Source organism: Callithrix jacchus, chromosome 19, assembly GCF_049354715.1.
Source record: "Callithrix jacchus isolate 240 chromosome 19, calJac240_pri, whole genome shotgun sequence".
NCBI lineage: Eukaryota > Metazoa > Chordata > Mammalia > Primates > Cebidae > Callithrix > Callithrix jacchus.
Window position 1 is genome coordinate 31,769,222 of NC_133520.1, and position 25,587 is coordinate 31,794,808.

Here is a 25,587-nt window from a genome sequence, read left to right on the forward strand (position 1 = left end):
GGTTGCAGCAGTAGGTCTCAGTTTCCCCTCTGCCCTGCTTACCTGCACGTACAGCCTGGTATGGACTCCCCATCGTACCTGACTCTTAGGTACTTACTTCCCATTCGTACCAGACTCTTAGGGCCTCAAAGCCATGGCTACCACTGAGGGTGCCTTTCCCTTCCTCCTGCTTTCTCTCTCTCATTTCCATCTGAATTCAAGATCCTCAGCAAGGCCAGGCACAGTGGCTCAAACCTATAATCCCAGCATTTTGAGAGGCTGAAGTAGGATGATGGCTTGAGCCCAGAAGTTTGAGACCGCCTGGGAAACATAGTGAGACTCCACTGCTACAAAAAATACAAAAACTAGCTTGGTGTGGTGGCATGTCCCTGTAGTCCCAGCTACTTCGGAGGCTGAGATAGGAGGATCAACTGAGCCATGATTGAGCCACTGCACTCCAGCCTGGGTGATAGAGGGAGATCCTGTCTCAAAAGAAAAAAAAAAAGAGCTTCAGAAGCCTTCCCTGGTTAAGCCTTCCTATATCTCCTCACTTCTCAGTGTCTCCTTAGTACTCTGATGCTCTGTATGTCACACTGATAAAAATGGTGGCCCTGTCGCCTGGGGAACAAGATGGGGTTTAACTGCGTTAGCCAGGATGATCTCGATCTCCTGACCTTGTGATCCACCCGCCTCAGCCTCCCAAAGGCTTTTGCCTTACATGATATTGACCATTTTTGTATCTGTGTGCATGGAACGGTCATGAAGATTTTGAAACAAGAAAGTGACTTTAGCAAGGGGGAGGGGTATAGAGCAAAGAATCATGTGAATTAGTTTTGATGTTGCTTTGTACATGCCCTGATGCCTTTCTCCAATTTCTTATCCCCCAATTTGCACAGGAAGTTCCCAAGGGAGACAGGATGTCCTTAAGGCAGAACCTAAGTCTACACTAAGCAAAGGGGACATTCAGCAGAGGAGTAAACCACCTGGCACACTACAGCACGCTCACATTCCACCAGCCCCTTGCCCATGTGACCCTCACCTCGGGTCCCCACGATAGCAGCAGTCAGAGGTCATTCTCAGCAGTGATTCACAGACTGTTTCAGCTGGATGAGCGGCCAGGGTGTGACTGTTTGTACAAGCATCCTTCACCAACAGTCCATAGGAACCATGTTGAAATACCTTCCCCCTGTATGTACCTTTACAAGGTCTGTGAAACTAGTACAGCCCACTGTTGCATCAGGAGTGAGGGTATTACACTTTGTGCTGGTGAAAGGGAAAGAGAAGGGAGGCAGAAAAGTGGGGAGACAGAAGGGAAATTACATGAACATGAGCATCACAGAAATAGAAGGAAGGAAACAGACCTTTCTTCCCCCTCTGGTATTTTGTGCCAGGTATTGCCTTATTTAGTCCTCATAACAATCCTTAAATGTGGATGTTATTATCCTTCTTTTACGGAAGAGGAAAGTAGAAAACAGGAAGGGGATGGAGTAATTGGCCCAAAGGTCACACAACTTGTAAACAATAGAATCAAGAGTTAAACTGAAACGTGTGCAGGCCCAAACTTCATAGTCTTTTTCCCATTGTATTTTGGAAACCCAGGCACACCACAGTTGAGTAAGTGTTTAAGCTGATATTGGTGATTATTCTGGAACACCACCATGCTCTCCCCCCAACATTCCAGAACACTTCACTCTCCCAGGCCACTCAAAAAAATAAAAATAAATAAACAAGCAAACAAACACCCCACAGTTTGGTAGACAAGAGAACCAATGAGCAGGGGGGATTGTGTGAAGTCATACAGCTTGTCAGTGATAGAGGTGAGACAAGAAGAAGGCGTACAGGTCCTTACACTCCCTCTCCAGTGCTCTTTCCAGACAGAGTTTGGTTCTTGTTTTCCAGGCTGAAATGCAACGGTGTGATCTCAGCTCACCGCAATCTCCACCTCCTGGGTTCAAGTGATTCTCCTGCCTCAGCCTCCCAAGTAGCTGGGATTACAGGCATGCACCACCACTCCCGGCTAATCTTGTATTTTTAGTAGAGATGGGGTTTCTCCATGTTGGTCAGGCTGTCTCGAACTCCTGACCTCAGCCTCGGCCTCCCAAAGTGCTGGGATTACAGGCGTGAGCCTTTTTTTTTTTTTTTTTTAATTTTAAGAGACAAGGTCTCACTGGGTCATTTAGGTTGGAGTGAAGTGGTGTGATCTGTCACAAGTGATCACGGCTCACTGCAGCCTCGACCTCCCAGTCTCAAGCAGTCCTCCCACCCCAGTTTTACAGTGGCTGGGATTACAGGAGCAAGCCACAGCACCCAGCTATCTCTCCCGTTGATTTTTTTTTTTTTTTTTGAGATGGTGTCTCAGGCTGGAGTGCAATGGTGCGAACTCTGCTCACTGCAACCCCCACCTCCTGGGTTCGCGCAATTCTCCTGCCTCAGCCTCTGGAGTAGCTGGGATTACAGGCACACACCACCACACTCGGCTAATTTTTGTATTGTTATTAAAGATGGGGTTTCACTATGTTGGTCTTGAACTCCTGACCTCGTGATCTGCCCACCTCAGCCTCCTGAAGTGCTGGGATTACAAGCATGAGCCACCGTGCCCGGCCCTCTCCCATCCTTCAGGAAAGGAAATCCCCCAGCCTTCCTGTTCTAATCTCTCTTAGATTGGTCCATTCTTTTCCAAGCCTCTGATGACTTTCACTAAGTGAAATAACCTATGCAAAGCATATATTGGGCACCAAAAAAAATTGTTATTCCTTTCTTTTACCCGAATGATTATTCTCTTACCTGAAAAATTATTTTATTGGGCACCAAAAAAAAATTATTATTCCAGCCGGGCGCAGTGGCTCAAGCCTGTAATCCCAGCACTTTGGGAGGCCGAGGCGGGTGGATCATGGGGTCAAGAGATCAAGACCATGTTGGTCAACATGGTGAAACCCCGTCTCTACTAAAAATACAAAAAATTAGCTGGGCATGGTGGCACGTGACTGTAATCCCAGCTACTCAGGAGGCTGAGGCAGGAGAATTGCCTGAACCCAGGAGGCGGAGGTTGTGGTGAGCCGAGATCACATCATTGCACTCCAGCCTGGGTAACAAGAGTGAAACTCCTTCTCAAAAAAAAAAATATATATATATATATTATTCCTTTATCTCACCTGAATGATTGAGACAGACACTAAACTAGTCTGTCACCTTGCTGACCCCCTAAAGTATCAGCTCTCCACTGCCAGGATAATCTTCCCACGGTGCAGTTCTAATCATGTCATTCTTCTTCTTTTATTTATTTTTTTTTTTTGAGACAGGGTCTTGATCTGTCGCCCAGGCCGGAGTGCAGTGGCAGGATCTTGGCTCACTGCAACTTCTGCCTCCCAGGCCCAAGCAATCCTCCCACCCTAGCCTCCTGAGTAGCTGGGACTACAGACACAGGCATCACCAGACCTGGCTAATTTTTCGTATTTTTGGTAGATAGGGTTTCACAATGTTGCCTAGGCTGATCTCGAACTCAAGTGATCTAGCCGCCCGGCCTCCCAAAGTGCTAGGATTACAGTGTGAGCCACTGCACCCAGCAGTGCCTGCTCTTATATTAGAGCCATCACACATCCCTCATGAATAAAAGTGACTTTGCTTTCTTTTGAACATTTTTATAATTTTTAACATGCTCTACTGCATTTATGTGTATTCTATTTTGGATTATCCCTACTAGTGATTAGAATAAAAAGAACAGCTTTTATTTGTGCAGCTATATATTGCTACAAAGCACTTTTATAGACATTAGTCCACTAATCTTAAGAATAAAAATGGCTGGGTGTGGTGGCTCACACCTGTAATCCCAGAAATTTGAGAGGCTGAGGCAGTGAGGTCACCTGAGGTGGAAGTTCAAGACCAACCTGTCCAACGTAGTGAAACCCTATCTCTACAAAAATATAAAAAGTAGCTGGGCATGACAGCAGGTGTCTATAATCCCAGCTATTCTGGAGGCTGAGGTAGGAGAATTGCTTAATCCCGGGAGGTGAGGTTGCAGTGAGCTGAGATCATGCCATTGCACCCCGGCCTGGGTGACTGAGCGCCAAATAAAGAATAAAGATAACCTCTTATTTGTTTATTAACACAGTTACCAATACATCTTTTAAGGAACATCCTTCATATTTTTTTTGTTTGGTTTGTTTGTTTTTGAGATGGAGTCTTGCTCTGTCGCCCAGGCTGAAGTGCAGTGGTATGATCTCTGCTTACTGCAATTTCCGACTGCCAGATTCAAGCAACTCTCCTGCCTCAGCTTCCAGAATAGCTGGGATTATAGGCACCTGCTGTTATGCCTGGCTACTTTTTATATTTTTGTAGAGATGGGGTTTCACCGTGTTGGGCAGGCTGGTCTTGAACTCCTGACCTGAGGTGATCTCCCTTTCTTGGCCTCCGAAAGTGTTGTAATTACAGGCATGAGCGACTGCACCCGACCTCTTGGTTTATTTTTTAAAGAGACAGGGTCTGTCTCCGTTGCCCAGGCTGGAGTGCAGTGGCATGATCATAGCTCACTGTAACCTCAAACTCCCCAGGTCAATCAATCTTCCCACCCCAGCCTCTGAAGTAGCTAGGAGTACAGGTGCATACCACCATGCCCAGCTAATTTTTAAACTTTTTGTACAGATAAAGCCTCGTTCCACTGCCCAAGTTGAACACTATTACTTTTATCATTTCAACTTGGATCTACAAACACCTCATTACATACAAAACATTCTTTTCCACTAAGCCTTTAAACCGTATGGATTACCTCTTTATTTATCTTTGTCTCCCCCAGCATGCTTAGCACAATGTTTTACACAAAGTACATGCTCAGTACAGAACCACTAATACTATGTTCTCAGGGTGGTCTGACCAACCCAGAGGAGAGGACTTAACAGCTCCTCATCATAGGATCAGAGGTTCAGAGGCTGTTTGAGGAAGGCAAAATTATAATGTATTTTTCCAGATAATCACCTCATAGCATTTATCAGATTTTTAAGAGTTTAGAGATCTCCAAAACAATAAACACCACAGTTCTAGTTTCTATAATCTCTAGGAAATGCTGCCTAAGACTGTATATATTAACTCTTAGGGCACCCTATCACAATTGATTCACATTGAGCTTATAAAATTACCCCACTCCATGAACAAACTCATCCATTTACCTGCATTTGGGGATTTGGGGGGGTGGGTACAACGTGGTTTCCTCAAGGTCAGGGACCGCACTCAATTCAATGTTGTATTCGTAGAGTTTAGCACAAACCTGCTATTGAGGGATAATAATTACAAGAATCATGAGCTGCTGAGTCACTCTTTACATGCATCAGGCATTGCTCTAAGCAAGTCATAAATTAACTCATTTCATTTTACAACAAAATTTTCTGGTATTATTTCCCCCATCTTACACATAAGGAAACTGATGCACAGATAAATTAAATAACTTTTCCGGCCAGATGCGGTGGCTCACACCTGTAATTCCAGCACTTTGGGAGGCCGAGGCAGGTGGATCACCTGAGGCCAGAAGTTCGAGACCAGCCTGATCAACATGGTGAAATCCCATCTCTACTAAATACAAGAAATTAGCCAGGCATGGTGGCGTACGCCTGTAATCCCAGCTACTTGGGAGGCTGAGGCAGGAGAATCACTTGAACCTGGGAGGCAGAGGCTGCAGTAAGCTGAGACTGTGCCATTGCACTCCAGCCTGGGCAACACGAGTGAAACTCTGTCTCAAAAAAAAAAAAAAAAAGAAAAGAAATTAAATAACATTTCCAAGGTCACACAGCTTGTAAGTGGTGGAGCCAGGCTTTGAACCCAAGTAATCTGGTTCCACATCCATGCTCTTAACCATCTGCTAAACTTACACTGCCCCTCATTTGATGAATGAATGAATGAATAAATGTAGGAATGAATGAGCAGAGGCACTGAAGATGTTTTTGCTGAATGAACAATTAGTCAATCATTAACTAATCCACCTTTTGTCTCTACCCTGTGTAATCTATAGGATTACCATGAGAGTCCTTCTCAACTTTCTTTGAGTTCAACCAGAAAATCTCTCCACATAATTCCCTATCACTATAGAATTCCTGTCAGTAACATTAAAAAGCTTGGATTAATTCTTAGTGAACTACTCTTACTGAACAAGAACTATGAGTGAACTAAGTTTTCTCAGAACGCCAAGCACTAGGCAAGGGTTTTACCTATCTCTTCTCTGCTGTGCCCCTAGAAAAGTGTCAGTGTGCATTCAATGCCTAATGGTGGAATGAATGCACAAAAGATAAAATGCAAACTCCTTCAGTGGCCCAGGCCAGATTCAACTGCTTTCAGTTCACCTCCTTCACCACACTCCATTCCCCATCCTGCCCCAATTCCTACTCATTGTTCAGATCTCTGCAAACACTTAATTTCCTTCAAGAAGTCTGACCACCAAAAAGGCCCCATTGTAAGTTCACAAGGCACCCCATATTTCCACCACTCAATGACTTAAAAGTACCTAAAGTCACTGGTAAACACTCAAGATGTTTGTCAAATTAATGCACAAATGAATGAGTTCCTTTTTAACAGGATCTGATTCACTTAAACCTTTGTGATCTATGCTCTTCCAGAAATGACTTTAAGAACCCCTTCGGTCATTATTGGCTCCTGGGGAAGCTCCACCTCATTCAGGACTCAAGCTTCATAAACATTTTTTTCTCACAGGCCCCTTCAGCATAGCACAGAAGGAACACGGTTTCTAGAGGTTCCTTGACCTAGACTCAAACTCTGTCTCCTCTCAAATTAGTTGTATACGCTTTTTTTAAATTATTATTACTTTTTTCTTTTGGATCACAAATGCTGTATTTAAAGGTCCATCTCAATTTACTGTGGCGGCACAAAATAAAGGAGCAGGTCGTGACACACCGTTTCCATCTCAAGTGGTCGAATCCAACATCCAAGGCGCAGTGAGCAGCCAAGCTCAGCGCAACCTCGGGCCTCTCGCTCTAACTCCAACAGGGTTAGCACATCGCCCTCGCATACAGGGCCTTTTACATTGCGGATGATGGAGCAGCTTGTGTCATCCCTAAATTCCATGCGCACCTGCATGCACTGTCCCCGAGAGCTGGTCCAGCCCAGGACCTTGGTGACCCTGGCCAGCTCGATAGGCTGCACATGGCTGGTATCCATGATGGCGGCTCAGGGGCAGTCTGGCAGACTTTTTAAAAAAATTTTTTAGAGCCAGGGTCTCACTCTGTCACCCAGGCTAGAGTGACACCTGGGTGCAATCAGAATGGTGCAATTATTATAGCTCACTGCAGCCTCAAACTCCTGAGGCTCAAAAGATCCTTCCACTTCAGCCTCCTGAGTAGCTGAGACCACAAGTATGCACCATCACGCCCTAATATTTTATATTTTTATTTTTAGTAGAAACAAGGTCTTCTTATGTTTCCCAAGCTGGTCTCCAACTCCTGGGTTCAAGTGATCCTCCCACGTCAGTCTCCCAAGTGCTGAGATTACACCATAAGCCACCATTCCTGCACCCAATCTTTTTTTTTTGTTGTTCTGGGATCCTGGAGATTTTTTTTTTTTTTTTTTTGAGACAAACATTCGCTCTTGTTGCTCAGGCTGGAGTGCAATGGCGCAATTTCAGCTCACCGCAACCTCCGCCTCCCCATTCGAGCAATTCTCCTGCCTCAGTCCCCGGAGTAGCTGGGATTACAGGGGCCCGCCATCATGCCCGGCTAATTTTTATATTTTCTTTTAAGAGATGGGGTTTCTCCATATTGGCCAAGCTGCTCTCGAACTCCTTACCTCAGGTGATCAGGCTTCAGCCTCCCAAAGTGCTGGGATTACAGGCGTGAGCCACCACACCCAGCCCCCAATCTTTAAATTAAAAAAAAAAAAAATTGTCTCCTTAAAGTCTAGAGTGAAAATCTATCTCTGGCTATAATGTTCTTCTCCCAGGATCCCAGAACAACGCATTTGCAAACCATCTCCCTTTTCTTTTTCTTTTTTTTTGAGACGGAGTTTCGCTCGTTACCCAGGCTGGAGTGCAATGGCGCGATCTCGGCTCACCGCAACCTCCGCCTCCTGGGTTCAGGCAATTCTCCTGCCTCAGGAGTAGCTGGGATTACAGGCACGCGCCACAGTGCCCAGCTAATTTTTTGTATTTTTAGTAGAGACGGGGTTTCACCATGCTGACCAGGATGGTCTCGATCTCTTGACCTCGTGATCCACCCGCCTCGGCCTCCCAAAGTGCTGGGATTACAGGCTTGAGCCACCGCACCCGGCCCGTCTCCCTTTTCTTGGTCAGAATTAAATCCACTTTGCTGGTGCTCGCAGTCTTTCACTCTGGAATCAATTTCTTTCACTCTGGAAGACACACAGCATGGCCAGTCAGGAATGAGGGAAACCACTACTTTTAGAAAAAGAGGGCTTTTGGGAGATGTCAACCATTGAAGGGCTCCATCATTACTACTACCTGGGCTTTGGTTAGTTTATTAAGTGAGACAAAAGAATTCACACTTGATTATTCTACTTGGCAAGGCAAACTGTAGTATTTCCCCAAAAATGGAATCTCTTTGGCCCTCTACCCTTCTTCTCTCATCCTTATAACTTCTGGTGTGCTGCAAAGGATGCCATCTAGCATGAGAGAGAGAAAGAAAGACTTGGCTGGAGAGAAGGCTTAAACTCAAGCTTCTTCCTGGTGAGCTTGGCTTAGCCAGGCTTGAGGAATGAGCCACGTGTGTAAAGCAACTCTCTATACTAGGCACTCTCTATACTCTACCTTGGAACAGTGGCAGGAGTGACGCCGCGGTCAAGATGGAAGGATAACAGTTTCCAAAGAGGCAAACAATCTTTGGCTTCTCTGAAATACTATGAAGCCTCTGCTAGGGGAGACTTCCTACAGAGAGTTCTCGGGAAGAGAATGGAGTTAAATGCTAAGGCTTCCTTCAGCCACAGGTCTTAACTTCTGCTTCAGGACTACAGAGAATCTCTCTCTACTTCCTTCTCTGTGCCCTGAGGGTCTCTGCTCCCCAAAGCACAAATGTCTTCTGATTCCTTAGTCTCCTTAACCAGGGTGATGATTTGGGACGAGTGAATTCCATCCCAATGTCCTGAGGGAAGTACATTTCCCAAAAACAAAGCCACTAACTGGGCTGACACAAGACTCCCAAGTGCTGCAGGATATGTGCACTTGGCTCTTGTAAATAAAAAATAAATTTAAGTGTTCACAGCCGCCGCCGTGCCGCCATCGCTCTCCAACGCCAGCGCCGCCTCTCGCTCGCCGAGCTCCAGCCGAAGGAGAAGGGGGTAAGTAAGGAGGTCTCTATACCATGGCTCGTACAAAGCAGACTGCCCGCAAATCTACCAGTGGTAAAGCACCCAGGAAGCAACTGGCTACAAAAGCCGCTCGCAAGAGTACGCCCTCTACCGGAGGGGTGAAGAAACCTCATCGTTACAGGCCTGGTACTGTGGCACTCCGTGAAATTAGACGTTATCAGAAGTCCACTGAACTTCTGATTCGCAAACTTCCCTTCCAGCATCTATTGCGAGAAATTGCTCAGGACTTTAAAACAGATCTGCGCTTCCAGAGCGCAGCTATTGGTGCTTTGCAGGAGGCAAGTGAGGCCTATCTGGTTGGCCTTTTTGAAGACACCAACCTTTGTGCTATCCATGCCAAACGTGTAACAATTATGCCAAAAGACATCCAGCTAGCACACCGCATACGTGGAGAGTGTGCTTAAGAATCCACTATGATAGGAAACATTTCATTCTAAAAAAAAAAAAAAAAATTCTCTTCTTCCTGTTATTGGTAGTTCTGAACATTAGATAATTTTTTTTCCATGGGGTCAAAAGGTACGTAAGTATATGACTGCGAGTGGAAAAATAGGGGACAGAAATCAGGTATTGGCAGTTTTTCCATTTTCATTTGTGTGTGAATTTTTAATATAAATGCGGAGACGTAAAGCATTAATGCAAGTTAAAATGTTTCAGTGAACAAGTTTCAGCGGTTCAACTTTATAATAATTATAAATAAACCTGTTAAATTTTTCTGGACAATGCCAGCATTTGGATTTTTTTAAAACAAGTAAATTTCTTATTGACAGCAAAATAAATAAATACATAAATAAATAAATAAATTTAAAGCTAATAAAAATTAAAAAGTGCTGCAGGATAGGTCCTTTCAAGGGTCACGTTGTGATCTGCTGGGTAAGCGTTCAGTTCCAGCATTGCTACTAACTGCATGACCTTGAGAAAGTCACTTTTTCTTAGGGAAGTGATGGCCCAGGTCCTTTCCGGTTTTAATACTCTATGTGATCGTACAAAATGCAAGAACAGCTGGGACAGGTGGCTCAAGTCTGTAATCCCAACACTTTGGTAGGCCAAGGTAGGAGATCACTTGAGACCAGAAGTTCAAGACCAGTCTAAGCAACACAGTGAAATCCCATCTCAACATAAAAAGAAAAAAATGTAAGAATAGTCCCTCAAGTGTCATTTTATAAAACAGATGCAAAACAAAGCAGATATGAAAATACCAAAACAAGAAATCTGCCTTAATTTCTCCAGGATCTTCCATGTCCCAAACCATTTTTTCTCTTTTCTTTTCTTTCCTTTTCTTTTTTTCTTTTTTTTTTTTTTTTGAGAGTCTCACTCTGTTGCCCAGGCTGGAGTGCAATGCCATAATCTCAGCTCACCGCAACCTCCACCTCCTGGGTTCAAGCAATTCTCCTTGCCTCAGCCCCCCAAGTAGCTGGGACTATAGGTGCCTACCACCACGCCCAGCTAATTTGTTGTATTTTTAGTAAAGACAGGTTTCACCATGGTAGCCAGGCTGGTCTGGAACTCCTGACCTCAGGTGATCCACCTACCCTGGCCTCCCAAAGTGCTGGGATTACAGGCATGAGCCACCATGCCCAGCCCCAAACCTTCTATTAGCATTGCTCAGAAGGCAACAAAATGACCTGATCAGATTATCCCACATCTCCTTCTTCCTTAGAAGGTAGGGATAGAAATAAAAATGCATGGAAAAGCAGATAAGGCCCAGACAAATTTATTATGCCTACATGCCCATGAGATGTCCCAGGCTGGTGATGTCTCATGGGAATTCAAGAAATCCATTAAGAATGAATTCTGAGGGCCGGGCGCGGTGGCTCAAGCCTGTAATCCCAGCACTTTGGGAGGCCAAGGCGGGTGGATCACGAGGTCAAGAGATCGAGACCATCCTGATCAACAAGGTGAAACCCCGTCTCTACTAAAAATACAAAAATTAGCTGGGCATGGTGGTGCCTGCCTGTAGTCCCAGCTACTCGGGAGGCTGAGGCAGGATAATTCCCCTGAATCCAGGAGGCGGAGGTTGCGGTGAGCTGAGATCACCCCATTGCACTCCAGCCTGGGTAACAAGAGCGAAACTCCGTCTCAAAAAAAAAAAAAAAAAAATGAATTCTGAGGCTGGACATGGTGGCTCACGCCTGTAATCATGAATCTTTGGGAGGCCGAGGTGGGCAGATCACCTGAGGTCAGGAATTCAAGACCAGCCTGGCCAATACGGTGAAACCTCATCTATACTAAAAATACAAAAACTTAGCCAGGCATAGCAGCACATACCTATAATCCCAGCTACTTAGGAGGCTGAGGCATGAGAATCCCTTCAACCTGGGAGGTAGAGCTTGCAGTGAGCAGAGATGGTGCCACCACACTCCAGTCTGGGTGACAGAGCAAGACTCTGTCACAATAAAAAAAGAATTCTGAGGCTGGATGTAGTGGCACACGCCTATAATCCTAACACTTAGGAGGCTCCTTTGAGGCTAGGAGTTTGAGACCAGCCTGGACAACATACTGAGACCCCATCTCTACTAAAAATTAGCTGCACCTGCCTTGGCCTCCCAAAGTGCTGGGGTTATAGGCATGAGCCACCATGCCCATGTCAGGAATGGGATAAACACACAGGTGGTCCAGGTCTGTAGTGCCAACTACTCAGGGTGGGGGCTGAGGTTGGATCACTTCAGCCCACTGCACGCCAGCCTAGGCAACAAGGAGAGACCCTGTCTCAAAACCAGACAAATAACAAGAATGAACTCCTCATTTTGCTGTCCCTTTCTGTTCTCCCAAGACCCAGTATCTCTCTGGAAGTGGCACTGAGGCTGAGCACAGGGTATGGCGTGTGACTGCCTGCTTCAAATCCCACCTTTATTATTTACTAGATGGCTGATATCAATGAGTGTAAGCATTTATATTACTTGCCAGCTCAGCGTTATCCTGTCTAAAGGGAGTAGCCAACCCTTAGAAGGTGTTTGTCCTCCTCCATTACTACAAATATCATGAGGCAGCCTTTCCTTCTCTCCCAGTTCCCATCCTGCCAACACTATTTAAAGAAAAATACCCAGCCGGGCGCAGTGGCTCACGCCTGTAATCCCAGCACTTTAGGAGGCCAAGGTGGGCAGATCATGACGTCAAGAGATTGAGGCCATTCTGGCCAACATGGTAAAACTCCATCTCTATCAGTAAAAAATACAAAAATTAACCCAGCACGGTGGCACCTGCCCCTAGTCCCAGCCACTCGGGAGGCTGAGGCAGGAGAATCGCTTGAACCCAGGAGGTGGAGGTTGCAGTGAGCCGAGATCACACCACTGCACTCCAGCCTGACGACAGAGCAAGACTCCATCTCAAAAAAGAAAAATATGCAAGGAATACAGCAGTTACCTTGGTATTGTCACATTACTCTTTCCTTAGCAAGAAAGAAAAGGTCCCAAAATATTCCCTACTCCCTATGGTCCTCAGACCCCACCCTGTCCCCATCCCTGACAGTTCTCCCTCCCTTATGATGGAGGGTAAACCCAGGATGAATAATCATTTGTAAAGTACTCTGCAGTTTTCAGGGTACTTTTGCACACAGGATTTTGTTCAGTTCTTGGTAAGCAGTATTACATTATTAATCCTGCAAACCATGGCTACTCTCCCACCTCCATTTTACAAAGATGCAAACTAAATCTTAGGTTCACAAACTGTCCAAGCTCACATAGCTAAGAAGAAAGTCACACCAGGGCACTGTTTTGTCTACTACTTCACATTATGATGTCCAAGTTCACCTCCTGGGAATATGAGGAGCCTGAACCTTATGGCTAGTGACATGCCCCTCAAGGGAACAGAGACCTCCTCATTTTCCTCCCTGCTGGTCCAGGCAGGGCTATGCAGGCTGAAGGACCACAGACATGATACAGATGCAAAGCACCAGGCATAGGAGGAGTGGGGACACCACCAAGAGGGGACCAAAGGCCCATGAGGGTATAGAGTATCTGCCAGAGCATACTAGGTCATGACATAGACCAAAGGCATTCCAGACCACTGAGGAAGCCCAAAGGGGCTCCCCCAGGAACAGCCCAAGTCCCCAGAAAAACTGACCCTTCCTCACCCAGCACACCCCCTTGGCCCTTTCTCCCTCATGCTTCCAGTGAAGAAGGAAATGGACAAGCAGCCAGTCCTGACAGCTTGATCAGATTCAGCCATATACACCCATGCACACTCAGCAGTAAGCTCAGAGTCATGGAAATCAAACCTTGGGCTCACCCAAAGGCCAAAGAAGAGAGCCACAGCCTGGGTCTAGGGCTCCAGCTCAGAACCACCGTCTTTTCAGATGCTGGCTGCCAAACAGAGCTATAAAATGTGCCTCGTCTTAATTTTTCCATGGACACAACCTCAAGATGGGACAGCCAGGCTCTGGAGGAGCTGGGATTCCAAAGGCTCCCTGCCTCTCTGCTCTGGGATCCACAGCTAAAGTTGGGGAGAGGGAAGTATTTGGGGTCTGCATTGCCACCCTTTGGGCCATTTCTCTTCCTAAAATCTTCCCAAGGCCGAATGCAGCAACAGAGTAAGTTTTCATTCAGCACTGATTCAGGGTTGGAATTTAGTGCAAATTGCTTACATCTGCCTGGCCATATCCCAAATAGGTAGTTTAGAGTGAGGAGGAGGGGCAGCATTGGCCCACTTCTTGGACCCTGGGTAGCTGCCTGCTAAAGAATCTGGTGCCATGCTGGGACCAGCCAGCCCAGGGTACAAAACTTTCCAACAGAGTTGAGAAAAAACAGCCCAAGAGGGCTGCCAGAGACAGTATAGCGATTCCATCCCAGGCCTGACGGGAAGCTGCGAAGACCCCAGAAGAGGGTGGAGATGGAGAGAAGGCAGGCCTGAAGGAGCAAGAGCAAAGGCAGATCTCACACACACACTCTTCAACATCGGCCAACTAGGGTGTGTGCACTAACCCCATACCTTTGGTAACCTCTTCCCACAAGCCAGGAGCCTGCCAAGCCCCTGGGCTCCCCACCCTGCTCCTCCCCACACCAGCTTGGCAGCCTTGCTTGCGCTTCCTGCTGCGATTGCTTCCTCCAACCTCAAAGTCACCGCTGTCGGGAGCTGAAAATGAGAGACAAGTATAGGCCAGGAGGGCAGCGCCTTCTCGGGGCACCCGCGAACTCAGGCCTGAGGGTCCCTCTCCCTCTTGCAAGCTCTCAGTCTGCTTTTGCTGCAGTGTCCTTATAAGGGAGAAGGCAGTTCTACCCTCCGCCCGGCTAAGAAACGTACACATTCCCCAGGCTAGATGCCGACTTCTCACCCAATCCACGGAAGGCACTACCCCCATCACAGGACAGGTTTTGCTTTTTTTATTTCTCATCTTAAATAAACAAACCCCAAAGGCATTGGCTGGTTCAGATCGCCCAGCAGCTGGGAGCCAGGAAGTGTGTTTAGCGAGAAGGGGGTGGGGACGCGGGTGCCTGGAGCCCCAGAGGCCCTGAAGCTGCTGGAGTGCAGTGGCGTGGGGTGAGGGGCAACCTGCTCTGCGCGGCCGGCAGAAGCTCAGGCTCCCACGGCGTCCGCCGCTCAGCCCGCCGCCTGGAACCCTCCGCCGCTTCCATTGTTGCACCTCCGCTCTTGCCATGTTGGAGGGAGAGCCTCCTGACCTCCGCTGCCTCCACTCTGGGGGCACTTTGCAGACCCGGGGGCCGGTGCAACCGGCTGGGTGCGTGTCCTACCTGCGCTAGCTGCGGGCTCTGCTGCAACACCCGACGTGCCTTGTGCCCAGCGACGTGGGCTGCTCGCTCCGCGCCTCCCGGGCTCGCTCTGCGGCTCCAAGCGCCTCTTGCACCAGCGCGAGGGGAGCTGGCCGGCCGCACGCCGCCCGCTCCCGGGCCGCTCCCCTCTCCAGGCTCCGCGCCGACCCTGGGGTCCAAGGAGGAGAGGGAGAGGTAGCAAAGGGTGCAAGGACCAGCTTGGGGGGCGGGGAGGGGTGCTCTCCGCCGAGAGCGTGCGCGAGCTCGCAGAGTCAGGCCACCCCGGGTGAGACAATAGCGGGAGCAGCGGGCGAGAGAGGGGAAGCCATCTCCCGGACACCCGGCGCACTGCACGGCGACGCGAGGCTCGGCCAGACCCAGCCTGGACAGGCAGCCGCCCGGCCGCCGGCTCCAGCCGCAGCGCCGAATCCGCCGCGAGCCGGAGGGCGGGGCGGCTGCTGGAACCCAGGCCGCCCTCGGCTTCTCCCCTCCCCTTCCCCCTTCTTTCCTTCTCTCCTCTTCTCCTCTCCCCTCCGACTCCCTCCCCACTTGCCATTGCGTGGGGGTAGAGAAACGCGCTAGCGTCAAGTTGAGCTCTGCAACCCAAGAGCCGGGATTTCTACTCCCCACTTGGGTGAGGGTTTTTGCGGATGGTCGTTACTTTCCCCTGCTGGCACCCCTTAGCTTGGGTCAGAGGAAAGCGCAATCATTCTGCTAGAAATGACGGTGCCGAGGTCCAGTTATCCGTTTCAGGAATTTCCCCCATAATTACGGTAGCGATGTTCTGAGGAGCCCCTACCTTGAGGGTGAGGCGGGGGTAGAGAGAGGCTGTCTCTGGCCTTTACACGCTCAATCTCATTCGTCTGTCTCCTTCCTTCCTCTCTGGAAGGGGAGTCTCGTTTTTGTATTCGTCCAGGTGGATCTTCCAAGCTGTGACCCAGAAAATAGCAGTCAACCTAAGTGGGGAGGGGAGACAGAGGATCCTCCAACCCAACTAGGGTAGGGAGAAAAAAACCTTCCATGCAATATGTTATATTTAAAATTTCTACTCTAAATACCTTACTTCGAGCATTGCTCTCTGGAAGAATTTTCCTAAAGGCTCCACCCAAAAGAAACCATGAGTTGGCCAGCTCCTCGTTTGCATTTGGTTTGCATTGTACCAACGATCCCTGATCTCAAAGTACCTTTTCCTAAAAACGTGAATCGTTTTTTCCTCCACTGCCCTCGTTTCTTCTTTCTCCACAGGCTATGAAGATTAACACCTGGTTCTCAGCCTTTCAAGTAAAACTATGATTAAATACATTTGTTAGGTTTCTTTCTTGTTTACTGGTCTTTTGTTATAGCAGTATCGGCTGTGACTCTTATGATGGGGAGGAAAGGGATCACTCCCCCCTTTCTGCTCCTACAGTCCCTTCTGTACCCAGTGCCTGTGACTTTGAGTAGTCCACTTCACGCTCAAACATCAACAGTAGCGTCCTCACCTATCACGCAGGGCTTTCATCATGATCAAAGGAGAGAATGTAAGTGAAATATCTTGATAATTAACTGAAGGCCGCCAGCTCTGCACATATGTCATAATGTATATGATGTTATTCCTGATTTCAGGAACCACAGGGGTTAAAAGACCTGTCCGTGAATGCATTCGCCACTTGTTCACCATACAAATATTTATGACAGCTTACTCTAAGTCTGTCATCAGGTCAAGCTCAGAAGCCTGAGAGAACAGATTGATACAGGCAGGGGCCACTGGTGGTTCCATGCTGCTGGAGTGAAGAGTCTGAAGGTGAGAACTCCCAGGAAGTAGGCCCGGGTAGCTGAGTGAAGGATCAAACCACAGGCTTTATCATACATTTTGGTAAGAAAAAAATTGGGTAAGAGATGCCAGGGTGCAGTTGCTCACGCCTGTAATCCTAACACCTTGGAAGGCTGAGGCAGGCAGATTACCTGAGGTCGGGAGTTCAAGACCAGCCTGGCCAACATGGTAAAAAGCCTGTCTCTACTAAAAATACAAAAAATTAGACAGGTGCAGTGGCACGTGCCTGTAATCCCAGCTACTCTGGAGGCTGAGGTAGGAGAATTGCTGGAACCTTGGAGGTGGAGGTTGTGGTGAGTCAGGATCATGCCACTGCACTCCAGCCTGGGCTACAGAGCAAGACTTGGTCTCAAAAAAAGGGAGAGAAACGGAGCATGCCAAAAAGTTTAGGTTTTGCAGGTGACAGAGAACCTGCTGTGCACAAATGGAGCTGGGAAGTAGTATGACCAGTAAAAAACTTCCTCGCCTATTACAGAGAAGAATTTGGAGGATGCACTCCATGTCTTCACTACACCCCTCCAAATCTTCCTGGCCCTCTGGCTTCCTAGAAGGAGTTGGCCAATGGGAGCCATGGCTGGAGATTGAATAGGGAGGGAGGTCAGGGAAAACTGGACATTTATTCTTCAGGATCCCTCCCTTTGGAGTCACAGTGCACTGGCTGCCACCCTCAACCAAAGGTCACAGCTTCCACAGGTGATTCTCTCTCCCCTCCCTCTCTCTTGATTCAGATAATCACTCTCCTCCTCTGACTTCTCAGGCCTAGGGGGTAGAAACATTGATTTGCTACTGGCCCCAGCAGATAGTACATTATTTCTTGAGGTTTTCCTATACCCCTCCACCTTTTATAAATTCTCTCCTTATTTTTTAACCTTTCCTCAAATTACTCCTCAAGTGCAATGTGCCATTTGCTTTCTGCCAGGACCTAATAACACAGGTCAAGAGTGCAGCCTGGGAGCTCGACAGAGAAGCCGTGGCTACATTCCAGGTGGGAAATCAGGAAATCTCAAAACCATACCAGAGCTGTGACAGTGGGGAAAAAAAAAAACTGGGTAGATACAAGAGATACTTATGAAGAGAAATCAATAATATTTGATAATATATAAACTGCAGGGAATTAGGGAAAGAGAGGGCTCTAGAATGACTCCCCATTAGAAGCCTTAGGACTTGTTGGTAGGCAGTACCATTACCTAAGTTAGGGACAACTAGTAAGACAGGGCCCAGATGTTAGGGGAGGGATCCCAAGTTTGATTTTGAACATGCTGAGTTTGAGGTGTCTGTGGAATGTCTAGATGGGGGTGTCTAGTAGACAGCAAACCTACGAAACTCAACTGAAATCGGGGAGTGGACAAGTGATAGCAGCTTTGGATTCTGCAGGTTATAGGTGGTCAGTGAAGTCATAAGTCTGTATGAGATCATCCAGATGGGCAGAAGGAGGAAAGAAGAAACAACCAGAGAGGTAAGAGAAAAACTGGAGGCCACAGACTGTCAGAAACTAGGGTGGGAGAGTCTCAGAAGAGAATGACTGGATAGGCCAGGCATGGTGGCTCCCGCCTGTAATCCCAGCACTTTGAGAGGCCGAAGTGGGTTTATCACAAGGTCAAGAGATTGAGACTAGCCTGACCAACATGGTGAAACCCTGTCTTTATTTAAAATACAAAAAAAACTAGCTGGGCGTGGTGGCACACACCTGTAGTCCCAGCTACAGAAGGCTGAGGCAGGAGAATCCCTTGAACCCAGGAAGCAGAGGTTGCAGTGAGCTGAGATCACACCACTGCACTCAAGCCTGGAAGCCAGAGTGAGACTCTGTCTCAAAAAAAAGAGATTGACTGGATAACAAGGGCAGCAGGAACCTCCAGGAGGTTAGGGCTGGAAAATCCCTTTGGATGGGCAAGAAAGTCACTGGTGCTCATGGAGTGAGAGTGATCATAGTTAAACTAGCCTCCAGTGGGTTCTAGGCCTAATTTATTGCCTGATTCAAAGCTGGTGCTCAATAAATTCTTGGTCAGCAAGTGAATGCAGGAACCTGGATCTGGAATAAAAGAGACATGCTTTTTCTAGAAGCTGGGCAATTTAAGACAAGAAGAAATATAAGGCAGTGGATAGAGTGGAATGCAGGATAAAAGGGGAGATTTTTGTTTTTTCTTTTTTTTCTTTCTTTTTTTTTTTTTGAGACAGAGTTTCGCTGTTGTTTCCCAGACCAGAGGTCAATGGCACGAGCTCGGCTCACCGCAACCTCTGCCTCCTGGGTTCAAGCAATACTCCTGCCTCAGCCTCCCAAGTAGCTGGGACTACAGGCGTGCGCCACCATGACCAGGTAATTTTTGTATTTTTAGTAGAGACGGGGTTTCACCTTGTTGACCAGGATGGTCTCGATCTCTTGACCTCATGATCCATCTGCCTCAGCCTCCCAAAGTGCTGGGATTATAGGCGTGAGCCACCGCGCCTGGCCTGTTTTTTCCTTTTAGGATGAGAAAGGCTTAAACATGTTAATATGCTGCAGAGTAAGACCAAAGAGAGCAAGATGAATAGGAGGGAGATGGGACCCAGGCATATGGGGTGGAGCTGCCTCTGATATCCTTGAGAGGAAGGCTATACAAAAGCAGATGCATTTGTAGACTGGTAAAGAGAGTAGAACTTGAGACTAGGTGTTGAGAGGACTGGTTGCTGCCTCCCGGGTTCAAGTGATTCTCCTGCCTCAGCTGCCGAGTAGCTGGGATTACAGGTGAGTGCCACGCCTGGCTAATGTTTGTATTTTTAGTTGAGATGTGGTTTCACCATCTTGGCCAGGCTGGTCTTGAACTCCTGACCTTAGATGATCCCCGCCCACCCCACTAATCCCACCTCAGCCTCTCAAAGTGCTGGGACTACAGGCGTGAGCCACCGTGACCTGCCCAAGGCTGTGAATCTTGAAGAAGGGGGAAGAAAGGGACTGGGCTACCTCCAGTCTTATTCCCCTTCCAATCTTTTCTCAAGCAACCCAGCCAGGATGATGTTTCCAAAGCAAACATCTGCTTCCCCTGCTTAAAATCGACTAAGTGGTAGGGTATGGGATTTCTGCTTTGGTTTTGAAACATCTGTATTCTCAGAGCCTAGAACAATGCCTGGCACTTGTGCTCAAAAACTTTTTGGCAGATGAATTAATGGGTGACTTTGTGTAACTTTTAAAGTCCAATCTCCTAAGGAAACTCGGAATTCTCTCACAGTCAGCCCTTGCTTTTTACTCTAGCTTCAGAGAACAAGGACTTTGTCTTGTGCATTCCTGCATCTCCTAAAGGCACCTGCCACACAGAATTCAATAAATGTGTATTGAATGAACAGCCTCCCACATTCCAATGTAAACTTCATACTTGGGCCTTACTGAACTCCCTGCAGTTCCTAGAATACACAATATTCTTACCTAAGGGCCTTTCCATATGGTTTCCCACTACCTGGAAAGGGCCTCCTACCTCCAATCCGCACCTCTATCCCCTTCCCTTTATGCGTTGTCTCTCTATGTGGTAAGCTGAGTAATGGTCTCCCAAAGGAGGAAATGTCTACTTCCTAATCCCTGGAACCTATGGCTGCATTATTTTACGTGGCAAAAGTATTTTATGGATGTGATTAAGTTAAGACCCTTGGGAGTGGAAGATTAGCCTGTATTATCCAAGTGGGCCCAATCTAATCACATCAGTCCTGGAAAGCTGGGAACCTTTCGTAGTTGAAGTCAGGGAGAGATGTGATGATGCAAGAATGGTCAGAAAGACTGGGCGTGGTGGCTGACGTCTGTAATCCCAGCACTTTGGGAGGCCGAGGCGGGCAGATCACGAGGTCAGATCAAGACTATGCTAGCCAACATGGTGAAACCCTGGGTCTACTAAAACTACAAAAATTAGCTGGGCATGGTGGCTCGTGCCTATAGTCCTAGCTACTCAGGAGGCTGAGGCAGGAGAATCACTTGAACCAGGGAGTTGGAGGTTGCAGTGAGCCCAGATCACACCACTGCACTCCAACCTGGTGACAGAGCAAGACTCTGTCTCAAAAAAAAAAAAGTCAGAAAAATGCAACATTGCTAGCTTGAAAGTCAGAGCATGGAGGTCCTGAGCCAAAGGATATGCACGACCTCTGGAACCTGGAAAGGTCAAAGGACAGATTCTGCCTGAGAGCCTCCAGGAAGGAACATTACCCTGCAAAACCTTGATTTTAGCCCCGTGAACCCCATGTTGGGCTTTTGATCTGCAGAACTATAGCATAACTTTGTGTTGCATTAATCCACTAAATTTGTGGTCATTTGTTAGCAGCAATAACAAACTAATACATCCTACAACGAATTCTCTGCAAGGTGACCCTAGAGTGCCTCCTAAGAGTGTCTAGACACACCCAATAGCTACTTGAGTTGTAACACTGATCATGGGTGTTATAACTGCTTGTCTACTTTTTTCTGATTTGGGGAGAGGAAAAAAGAGGAGGGCAATGGACTATAAGCTCCTTAAAGATAAGGGATCTCCATTGTTTTACCTTTGAATTTCCAGGCCTAATTCATTGCCTGATTCAAAGCTGGTGCTCAATAAATTCTTGGTCAATAAGTGAATGGATGAAGACCTGGATCTAGTTACAGGAAGACAGAGCAACTGAGCCAGAAAATGAAAAGCTTGAGAGTCTAAGATTGCAGTGGTGACCGGGTGTGATGGCTCATGCCTGTAATCCTGGTGCTACGGGAGGCTTAGGCTGGTGGATTGCTTGAACCCAGGGGTTCAAGACCAGCCTGGGCAATATGGCAAAACCTAATCTCTACAAAAACACAAAAAATTAGCTGGGCCTGATAGTGTGTACCTGTAGCACCAGCTACCCAGGAGGCTGAGGTGGGAAGATCACCTGAGTCCAGGACGTCGAGGCGGCAGTGAGCTATGATCATGCAACCACATACCAGCCTGGGCGACAGAGTAAGATCCTGTCTCATTAAAAAATACAAAATAAAATTCAGTGCCAAGAATAAGCAGGTTACTGGTCAGGGAGCAAATGGCTGAAATCAGTGGTAGGAGATGATGATAGAATCTGTTTATCTGGGCTATATTTTTTCATAGCTCTGCTCTAGACTAGGACTAATCTGTAAAACAAATCCAAGCTAATTTTTGTTTTTTATTTTGATATTTTATTTTTGATATGCACTCCTGCCCAAGCTGGAGTGCAATGGTGCTATCTTGGCTGACTGTGACCTCCTCCTCCCAGGTTCAAGTGATTTTCCTGCCTCAGCCTCCCCAGTAGCTGGGATTACAGGCATGTGCCACCATGCCTGGCTAATTTTGTATTTTTAGTAGAGACAGGGTTTCTCCATGTTGGTCAGCTGCTCTTGAACTCCCAACCTCAGGTGATCCACCTGCCTCAGCCTCCCAAAGTGCTGGGATTATAGGCATGAGCCACTGCATCCAGCCCAAGCTAATATTTTGAAAGGCAATGTTTATAACAATTTTATTTTGAAATCTTTCGATAGGCTTTCTTCAGAAATATTCAAATATCTTTGAAAGGTGAATGGATGTTAGAGATGGGGTGGGTGCTCAGTAAAAATTTTATGGATAGACTGACTGCTTCATTCCTTCAACTCTTACTGGCTTTGAAATCAGTCCGACTTCTTCCCTACACCTTTTCAATGATCCATGACATTTGAGGACTGTGTTGTTCAGGGAGTATTTATTCCAGTATCCGAGCTCTTATTACTATTATTATTCTTTGAGACAGCGTCTTGTTCTGTCACCCAAGCTGGAGTGCAGTGGCGCAATCTCGGCTCACTGCAAACTCTGCCTCCCGGGTTCAAGCAATTATCTGTCTCAGCCTTCCGAGTAACTGGGATTACAGGCACCTGCCACCACGCCTGGCTAATTTTTGTATTTTTAGTGGAGACGGTGTTTCACCATCTTAGCCAGGTTGGTCTTGAACTCCTGACCTTATAATACACATGCCTCGTCCTCCCAAACTGCTGGGATTACAGGTGTGACCCAGGGTGCCCAGCCTCAGTATTTGAGCTCTTGATGCTGTGTAAGATTCTTGGGCTCAACCAGGCATGGTGGCTCATGCCCATAATTCCAACACTTTGTGAAGCTGAGGCAGGAGGATCCCTTGAGCTAAGGGAGTTCAAGAGTAGCCTGGGCAACATACCAAGATCCCATCGCTACAAAAACATTAAAAAAAAAAATCACTAGGCATGGTGGTGCATGCCTGTAGTCCCAGCTACTCTGGAAGCTGACATGAGAGGATCACTTGAGCCAGGAAATTGAGGCCACAGTAAGCTATGATTGCAACCCTGTCTCAAAACAGACAAACAAAAAACAACCTGTACTATGCATCTTCCTAGTACCTTGTGATGGTCTCAGTTTCGAAGACTCTATGCACTATACTGTGACCACAGAAGACTGGCCCCCTGAGTAGGTTGCTACAACTTGGTGTTGGTTTGGGGAACTCTGGGAAGGAAGGGTCTACCACTTTCCCCCTCTATGATATAGATTGATGATGATTTTTTTCAAAGGCAGTGAGTCTGATGAGAAGGAGGGTAAAAAAAAATCCCTTTAAAAATTATTATAGTAGGGCTCAACAAAATGAAAAGGCAACATACAGAATGAGATAAAAAAATTGCAAACCATATATCTGATCAGGAGTTAATATATAAAATATATAAGGAACTTATACAATTCAATAGTAAAACAAAACAAAAACAAATAACCAGAATTTTTTTAAATGAGCAAAGGACCTGAATCAACATTTTCCCAAAGAAGACATACAAATGACCCACAGGTGGCCAGGCACAGTGGCTCACGCCTGTAATCCCAGCACTTTGGGAGGCTGAGGTGGGCAGATCACCTGAGGTCGGATGTTCAAGACCAGTCTGACCAACATGGAGAAACCCCGTCTCTACTAAAAATGCTAAACTAGCCAGGCATGGTGATGCATGCCTGTAATTCTAGCTACTTGGGAGACTGAGGCAGGAGAGTCCCTTACACCCGGGAGACGGAGGTTGCAGTGAGCTGAGATCATACCATTGCACTCCGGCCTGGGCAACAAGAGTGAAACTCTGTCTCAAAAAAAAAAAAAATGACTCACAGGTATATGAAAAGGTGCTCAACATCATTAATCATCAGGAAGTGTAAGTCAAAACCATAAGGAGAGATCACCTTACATTTGGTAGTGCAGCTATTCTCAAAAAGTCAAAAGATTACAAGTGATGGCGAGGGTGTGGAGAAAAGGGACCCTTGTACACCATTGGTGGGAATGTAAACTGGTACAGCCATATGGAAAACAGTATGGAGATTCCTTTAAAATATTAAAAATAGAACTACTGTACAAACCAGCAATCCCACTTCTGGGAATATATCCAAAGGAAATGAAATCAGTATGTTAAAGAGAGATCGGCGCCTCCATGTTCATTTCAGCATTATTCACAATAGATAAGATGTGGATTCAACAGAAGTATCTGGCAACAGGTGACTGGATAAAGAAAATGGAGGCCGAGTGCAGTGGCTCACACCTGTAATTCCAGTACTTTGGGAGGCTGAGGTGAGCAGATCACCTAAGGTCAGGATTTCGAGATCAGCCCAGCCAAAATGGTGAAGCCCTGTCTCCATTAAAAATACAAAATTAGGCCGGGTGTGGTGGCTCATGCCTGTAATCCAAGCACTTTGGAGGCCAAGGCAGGTGGATCACTTGAGGTCGGAAGTTCAAGACCAGCCTGACCAATATGGCGAAACCCTGTCTTTAAAAAAAAAAGAAAAAAATCTGAAAAAACAAAAGAAAAAAAATACAAAAATTAAGCTGGGCTTGGTGGGCTCATGCCTGTAATCCCAGCACTTTGGGAGGCCGAGGTAGGCGGATTGCCTGAAGTCAGGAGTTCGAGACTAGTCTGGCCAACATGGTGAAACCTCTGCTCTGAAAAAAAAAAAGCCGGGTGTGGCAGTGGCAGGCTCCTGTAGTCCGAGCTACCTGGGGAGACTGAGGCAGGAAAATTGCTTGAAACCAGGAAGCAGAGGTTGCAGTTGAGCTGAGACCATGCCACTGCACTTCAGCTGGGACAACGAGTGAAACTCCATCTCAAAAAAAAAAAAAAAGAAAATGGGATACATAAGGAAATCCTGCCATTTGCAACAACATGCAGAGATCTGGAGGACTTTATGCTAAATGAAATAAGCTAGAAACAGAAAGACAAATACTATATAATTTCACTTCTATGTGGAATCCAAAAAAGTTGAACTCACAGAAACAGCAGAATGGTTACCAAGGGCTGAGAGGTGAGGGAAACGAATAGATCTTGATCAAAGAGCACAAAATTTCGGTTATAAGATGAAGAAAGTTTGGGGATCCAACATGCAGCACTATGACTATAGTTATTAATAATGTATGGTACTTGAAATTTGCTGAGCGTAATCTCAAGCGTACACACACGAGCACACTTAAAAAGATAGTGGGAGAAATCAAAGAACTAGTAGAATCCTCAAATATACAGAATCTGTGAGTTTAGCTTGCCCTCTAGTGGGAAAATTAAGTTCAACAGTCTGAATAAGGACGCTTCAAGAAGCCCTCCAGGAAGATTTTATGCTAAAGTACAAGACGGCACTTGTGGTGTTTTTGATGCAACTAAATGAAGCAAACAGATTCATTTCATACTATCTTGGGTGGACTTTGCAATGCTAACAAGCCAATCTTTCAATAGCTCACCGTTGCCTGTAGGATAAAATTGTTTGCTTTAGCCTGGTGAAAGTGTGGTCTCCAATGTGACCTTATCCCTCTCTATCTCCCTCTGCTCCAGCCAGATTCAGTTAT

The 25,587-nt window shown here is 46.8% G+C and overlaps 2 protein-coding genes, 1 long non-coding RNA gene and 1 pseudogene across 7 annotated transcripts in view; 2 read left to right on the forward strand and 2 right to left on the reverse strand.

Moving 5' to 3' along the window:
- Positions 1 to 15,891, reverse strand: part of PIK3C2B (phosphatidylinositol-4-phosphate 3-kinase catalytic subunit type 2 beta) — a 79,125-nt gene extending 63,234 nt beyond the window's left edge. For 2 of the 5 annotated variants that reach the window (XM_054248218.2, XM_054248217.2), the window contains exon 1: positions 14,976 to 15,424. The gene's annotated coding sequence lies outside the window, so the exon portion shown is untranslated. Of the gene's footprint in view, positions 1 to 1,018; positions 1,243 to 5,138; positions 5,240 to 14,975; positions 15,425 to 15,792 lie in introns of those variants that run through there. The other 3 variants (XM_035281112.3, XM_035281111.3, XM_078356961.1) reach the window with 3 other exon arrangements.
- On the reverse strand, positions 6,691 to 7,270 carry LOC144580395 (small ribosomal subunit protein eS28 pseudogene; annotated as a pseudogene).
- LOC100401471 (histone H3.3A-like) lies at positions 9,260 to 9,823 on the forward strand. Its single transcript, XM_003735249.6, has one exon. It carries the CDS (start codon positions 9,285 to 9,287, stop codon positions 9,693 to 9,695), a length of 411 nt encoding a protein of 136 aa, XP_003735297.2. The 5' UTR covers positions 9,260 to 9,284; the 3' UTR covers positions 9,696 to 9,823.
- On the forward strand, positions 15,881 to 16,295 carry LOC144580397 (uncharacterized). The gene is made up of 2 exons (XR_013529848.1): positions 15,881 to 15,992; positions 16,239 to 16,295. It is a non-coding gene; the product is annotated as an uncharacterized LOC144580397 (long non-coding RNA).
- The last annotated feature ends 9,292 nt before the right edge of the window (positions 16,296 to 25,587 follow it).